This window comes from Limulus polyphemus, unplaced genomic scaffold (assembly GCF_000517525.1).
Source record: "Limulus polyphemus unplaced genomic scaffold, Limulus_polyphemus-2.1.2 Scaffold3476, whole genome shotgun sequence".
Taxonomy (NCBI): Eukaryota; Metazoa; Arthropoda; class Merostomata; order Xiphosura; family Limulidae; genus Limulus; species Limulus polyphemus.
In genome coordinates this window covers 94,461-101,499 of record NW_013669086.1, presented here as the reverse complement: position 1 = coordinate 101,499, position 7,039 = coordinate 94,461, and the positions used below count along the sequence as shown (strand labels likewise).

The 7,039-nt window shown below is 37.2% G+C and overlaps 1 protein-coding gene across 1 annotated transcript in view; it reads right to left on the bottom strand.

Moving 5' to 3' along the window:
• Positions 1-375: 375 nt before the first annotated feature.
• LOC106469422 (E3 ubiquitin-protein ligase KCMF1-like) overlaps positions 376-7,039 on the bottom strand; it is an 18,876-nt gene continuing 12,212 nt past the window's right edge. The window contains exons 4-6 of the mRNA XM_013929915.2: positions 5,569-5,670; positions 1,765-1,921; positions 376-696 (exon numbers count right to left, since the gene is read on the bottom strand). Of these exons, the coding sequence (XP_013785369.2) occupies positions 404-696; positions 1,765-1,921; positions 5,569-5,670 (552 nt within the window). The 3' untranslated portion in view covers positions 376-403. The remainder of the gene's footprint in view (positions 697-1,764; positions 1,922-5,568; positions 5,671-7,039) is intronic.

Sequence of the window (7,039 nt, the reverse complement as noted above, 5' to 3'; positions counted from 1 at the left end):
GATAAAGTTCTATATTGAAACGTTGTACATTTGCTGTAATGTTAAACTTATATCAAAGTTTTTCTTCATTACCCATTCAAGCCGTCTCCAAGCATTATTAATCTCAAAGTTTCTTCAACTTTCATAATGTACAATTATTTACTGCAAATAAAGACTTATTATTATTCAGATAACTACACATAATTATGTACATTATGGATATCCTCACGAAGATAAACATACCTCTGATAAAGTTCTATATTGTTTTATTGTGTGGTCAGAACCAATTGATACGTTAGTCTGAATTCTTAATAAATAAAATATTTTTTTTTGGAAAAGATTCACAGTTTGCTAAGGTATTTATTTTCTTTAAATCAACCAAACTGAAAGCGTCATATATAAATATTGCTTATATACACATAGTTTACCTAGAAAGTACAAACTGAGAACCAGAAGTTGAAAAACTTGGACTAGCTATAGGTTCAAAATAGAGAGGCTGATTGAACTGGACAGCAGTCCCTCCGGTAGGGGCAACACCATTGGCTGTAGCACCAGTTTGGTTTTGTTTACGAGGTATTCGCTCTTGCTGCTGACGAGCAGCCTGGGCCTGCTGTCGTTCAAGCTGAAGCTGTATCTGGAGCTGTTGTAGCTGGGAAGTCGTATTTGTCTGGCTCAGGTTGGCTGCGCGTCGAACGCCAGACAGCTGGGAGAGAAGTTCTATAAGGAAAAAGTATGAATGTAGAAAGTTTACAAATAAAACTAACAATTATCTACCAGTTTAAAAATATGTTAAATGGTACTTTTCTTTGAGATAACAAAAGTTAGAACTTTTATCAACAACAACAATAATAGCTATTTTATAGTAAAACCATCTTTTAACAAATTTATCTTATTATAAGTTGTCGTGTGTTAGATTTTATAGGAAAAACAAGGTATTTTATACCAGAGAAAGCTACAGCCCAAATATGTATACGTAATGTAAAGTACTGCAAGTCGTGTTGATAATAACATTGAGAGATAATCACGCAGGTATTACTAGCAACACAAACAAAACTTTTAACATAAAGTAATGAAGCTGGAAGTGGTTTGCCTACATCAAGATCATCATTAAATTTTGATGACTCCATGGTGGTAATTCTGAAAGCTACCAAGTGTAAAACAATATTCTTCCTCCCCCCCTGTCACCCCCATCCTTTCAAACATTTGAAACGACGTGTCAATCTTGAATTTTGAAAATTTTTAACTTATAGCATTTTAATTGGTTATTTTTATTTCCAGTATGGAAGAGGAAAAACAACTTATAATTAGCATCATTTTGAAACAACTCACTGAACAAGTTAGTTGATTTTTTTTTTCACTCAGTGAAAAGGAAGTATTACCCCCCCCCCCTAAAAAAAAACTAGTCCCTTGGATTCAGAGCAATTTTTGTGATATTCATTCACGTTCCCGTAGCCGAAGAAAAGACTGGTTTGGTTTGAATTATGCACAAAACTACACGGGAGCCATCTTTGCTAACCATCCCCAATTTAGCAGTGATAGGCAGTTAGTCAACACCACCATCTCTTGGGCTACTCTTTTACCAACAGACAGTAGGATTCACTGTCACATTATAACACCCTCAGAGCTGAAAGGGCAAGTATGTTCGGTGACGGGGATTTGACCTGCAACCTTCAGGTACCAAGTTGAGTGCCTTAAATGCCAGGCTACAAGGAAAAATAGCAAGATAAACTCACCACTTACTTACAGACATTTACCCAGTTCCCATCAAGACAAACGACAACTTACCTGCGAGAGGGTTTATAGACTCCCTGCTGCTTGGAGAGAGAGATGAGAGTGCACTAGAGGGGCTAAATTGCATCTGATTACGACGAGCTCGAGCACTACTCATACCTCTTCCAGGATGCGGGATTCTTCTGACGTGACGTGATGTTGTCGTTTCATCGTAATTCTGGTTAAAGAGCTTAACTATATCTTTATTTTATTTATACTAGTTCAAATCATCACAAGCTTCTGATCAAATCAATCTACCTACATAGATCGTAACAAAAATTAACCCAATAATTAATACAGTTAATTTAACCTACCATTCTAGCTAGGAGAACACAATGTTATACATCTTATATTATAAGGACTAGGGTACACTGCTTGATCAACTGGATATCTTCGTTGTTAGCAATACTTCTGGTCATAATATCTCGCAAGGTTTGGCCATCATTGAAGATTTGGGTTTATTTTTATTCAACACAGAACTAAATACAAGATGCACGAGTTCTATACGACTTCCTCAGAAACAAAAGTCAATAAAATACTAATGTATTTATAGTTATACGTGAGAGATGATTCACCCATGCCCTTACTCTTACAGACATCTCTCTTTATTGTGTATCCTTCTTTATTTATCTGCACACACACACGTACACCTCAACATTTAGGTACACACACACTTCTCGGTGATGATTTTCAGGTAGGACGGGGGTGGGTGGGGGATCCTTCCCTAGTAAGGTTTCAAGAATAAAGTTGTAGTACTGTAGGGGACTAAAGGATCTCAGCCCTCAGGAGATACACTTATGCTTATTTATCAAATTTGTACGTATTTACACAAGGTTATTTTCAGAAATGAAACAATAGTAGCTTTCTCTTCTTGCTGAAAAGGCTTAGTAATATTTTAAAATGGTGCAAGTTCGAATAGTGAGCTTTCATTCCTAAGTGTTAATCAAAGACCTTCCAACCATGATTAACACACGTGATGACATTTTGATAAACTTTTTCAACCTTCTCAATACTGACTTCTTCCCTAAATTGTCATAGACTACTAACACGGGAGTACGATGAAAAAACCTTTGTGGGAAGGTGGTTGTGATGGACCAGCACGAGTCTGCAGACAGATGATCGAGAAACATTTCAATTTTTAATTCTCTTTCAATAGCCCTGGCATCAAAACCATATTCAATGTAACTCCATTTTTTCAAAATTTCTTGAATAGTTGTAAAATGTGTTGTTTCATTGGTGTTAATCTAAAGCAAATTTTTGATACAACTAATCAAACCACCTAGTTTTCACATCTGTATTCAGTACAGTAAGATTTAACCAGAGACTGTAGGATCACATCCAGATCAAATACAAACAGTTCATGAAATATAGCCAGACTCACAATAACCCCCTAAAACCTTTGTTTATGGATTTACTCATTTCACAAAATTTATCCAAAACAGGGTTGGTTGTTTGTTTGGCATTTTTTGACATTTTTATAAAATGTAAAAATAAATAGAGTTAAAAACTAAACAATATCCAAAATTCAGATAAAAAGACTTAAATAGAATTAAAAAGGTCAATGGCTCATAAAAATTTTAAAATACAATCAGGTAGGACAGTGTTACCATCCAATGTCAGGGCTAAACCTTTAGGAAAATGGTGCCGTTGCTCAGAGTCGTAACGACTGCACAACAGTAGAATGTGGGCTATTGTGACTTGAGTGTCACAAAAGCCACACATTGGTGGATAAGTCCCAAACAAAAGAAAATGACGAGTTAAAAAACTGTGACCAATGCGTAGCCTAGCCAGAACAACTTCTTTCTTCCGATCCTTACACAAACAAGATGGCCAAAGAACAAAAGGTTTGATCTGGAAAAGCTTGTTATAACATTGTTCATTCCAAATCAACTACCAATGGGATAAGCACAGCTGCAACAGCACCAGAACAGATGGACTTAGCTGCGGTGTTAGCGAGCTCATTCCCACAAATACTAACATGGCCAGGTATCCAGAAAAACTGGATACTAACAGAAAATAAAGAAAAATGGGCCAGCCGTTATTGAATATCAATGAGAACAGGGTGAAAATAAACGTTAAGCGATTCCAGGACCAGTAGAGAGCTAAGAGAATCAGTGTAAATAGTACAATCAGTGTACTGGATGGTTGCTACATGATCCAGGGCAAGAGAAATGGCATACAACTCAGCAGTGAATACAGAAACTGTAGAGGGGATCCTGCAAGCAACTACTGAGCCACAGCAAACCATGGCAGAACCTACAGAGTCACCTGATTTCAAACCATCCATGTAAACGGGAATAGAAGGATGGTTTGAAAGATGTTCAGTAAAGAGAAGACGATACTTCCAATCGAGAGTATCCACCTTCCTCAGATGACTCAAGGAAAAGTCACACCTGGGAATGGTAATAAGCTATGGTGGAATGGGCTGATTATTGGGGACGGCAACGTCATCTAATGCCAGACCCAATTCATCCAGTTGCACCTGGATACGAACGCCAAAAGAAGGAATTGCAGACCATCTATTCTGAAAGAGCATGGCCCACCGAGGAAGATAGACACAATGTCAGGTGGGATGCTGTGGTAAGGATTGAAGCTTGGTAGCATACTGTAGAGAAAGTTGCAAATGGCAGAGGTGAAGAGGAGGTTAGTGATACTAGGTGTACAAACTCTGGACTGGATAAGTGTAGAGCCAAAGCCCCAGATGGTGAATGGGGTCCAGTATCTTCAAGGCTGAGGTTCTGGTAGAACCACAGACCAGTTTGGATCGAATGAGGGCATGATAGATCTTGGGCACAGAACACCAATCCACTCCCAAAGAGATGGAAGAGAGGAAACAGAGGATGTTCAGTGCCCTTGTACATTTGACACGTAGCTGCTTTATATGAGGAATGAAACTAAGCTTACAGTCGAAGATAAGCCCCAAGAAGTTTGCCTCAGGAACCACATGAAGAACATCACCAAGACAGAGCGAGATCGTGGTGTAGGCCCTGTTTGTGGCAAAAATGCATGCAAACGGTTTTGGAAAAAGAAAATGTAACACCATTTGCTGTGGTCCACTTCAACAAGCAATTGAGGGCAGTCTGAAGCTGCCGCTCAATAAACCTCATATTCGAAAACCTACACAAGATATGGAAGTCGTCGACAATGAGCCCATTTGCAACAGTAGGAGGAAGTTGTGTTGCGATAGCATTAATTTTGATACTGAAAAGTGTGACAGTCAAGACACCCTAAGTTCCTGTTTAAAGGAAGGGAAAGAGTCAATCCCACATGGACTTGGAATTGCCTGTCCAGTAAAAAGTTCTGAATAAAAATGGGTAAATGGCCACGCAACCCATACGAGTGAAGGTCCTGCAAAATGCCGTACCTCCACGTAGAGTCGTAAGCCTTCCCAAGTTCAAAGATCATGGAGACTAGATGTTCTCTCTTGAGGAAGGCTTCCCTGATCATGGAGACAAGATGTTCTCTCTTGAGGAAGGCTTCCCTGATCATGGAGACAAGATGTTCTCTCTTGAGGAAGGCTTCCCTGGTCATGGAGACAAGATGTTCTCTCTTGAGGAAGGCTTCCCTTCTGATCATGGAGACAAGATGTTCTCTCTTGAGGAAGGCTTCCCTGATCGAGGTTTCAAGTTGAATCAGGTGGTCCACGGTGGAGTGCTGTCAATGGAACCCACACCGGGTGGGCAAGAGTAGGTTGTTCCAGATCAAGAAAAAAAGTGAGTTTCTGAAAAAAAAAAAAGTATAATAAAACCATAACTGTATACTGCTGTATTTAACAAAATTGTTCTGTGTATACCACAACGGTCACTTTAGAAAGGATATCAGCTCTCTTGGATTCCGATGTTCTAGAGTAAGGTGTGCAGCAAAATCATCAGTAATATTATTTGGTTCACCACTAGGTGATGCTGCACATACTGGACATACCTGGGAAGAAGAAGATAAGAATCTTGGTATACAACACGTATTTGAAATATTTACTTTACTACAGATTTATCAACATAAAACAGTACAAATCACAGCAAGATTAAGAGATGCGAGAGACATTTAATAAACAAGGCTTATGATAAGTTGGTATAAACTAAACTTGGTCAGGCTCGAAACATTTGTTTTATTCTACACCTAACTACTTTTCAGTATAGCATAAAACAACAGTGGTCACAACAAATGATTTTCCACAAACAGTTGTTATCCAATTAACATCGCAGTTCAAGTAAAACAGATTATTATTAATAACACCAGACTCGGATACATACATAACAACATACAATAGCATATATGCACAATGTTCAAAGTCTTTCTAACTGAACAACAAAAAAAAAGTTTTTGCCTATTCAACTACGTCATGAACAAAGTAAAATTCAATGTCAATTCACCCACACCAACTTCCCCAAAATACATAAATTGAAACAATGAAGTCAATTTTGAATTATTTATACATATAAAACTATGTAACTTCCAGATTGTTTGATTTTCATTAACCCTTTCCAGACGGGTCGCGGGTCAAAGGCCATGTCACTGCATTTGTTGACTCTCATTCAAAATTTTATTGAACTACTATTTTATGAATTTATGTCAATAAGTTTGGTATCAAAATGTAGATTATAATTCAAATTTTAGCATTATACATTATTCAATTCCTCAATTTAAAAGTAAATATTAAAAAAACACAGTTAAACATCAATTTCTGTGTGTCACGTGGTATGTTGAATGCAGCACTGGTTCAAATTAGATGTTTGTGAAGTCAAAATACTAAGTCTATAGTTTCGTATGAATTAGGAACTCAAATTACAGATATTGACAAGCGAGAATATAAAATAAGAACCTTGTATCTTTTTTTATTTGCTGAGATATCACTCATGTACTGAATCAAACACAGTGGCTCCGCTCACCTCTTTCCATTTTTGGAAATAGTCCCTTATATATGTACTTACTTCAATATGTTATGTGAATAACCAATGGAAAGCTTAGAATGTTCCCCTAGTGGCTTTCTCGGCCATTTTAAAGTGTTAGGACACCATCTCGTTCTTTCAAACCATAGTTTCAAAGAGGTAGGTTGTGTCTTTAGTCTGCTCCAAATTTCATAATTTTTTGACTGAAATACAGCTTAGTTATTAAAGTTGATAAATTATAGTGGAATTCTATGGTATAAATGTAGTAATTTATGATTTTTTGATTATTCAACTGTATATATAAAACCTAAAAAAAATTTTGTTTCATATCCTCCATGTGCAAAAGTTTAAAAGGCTTAGCAACCTAAGTAAAGCAGCAACTGAGTACAAAGGTCATAACTAGA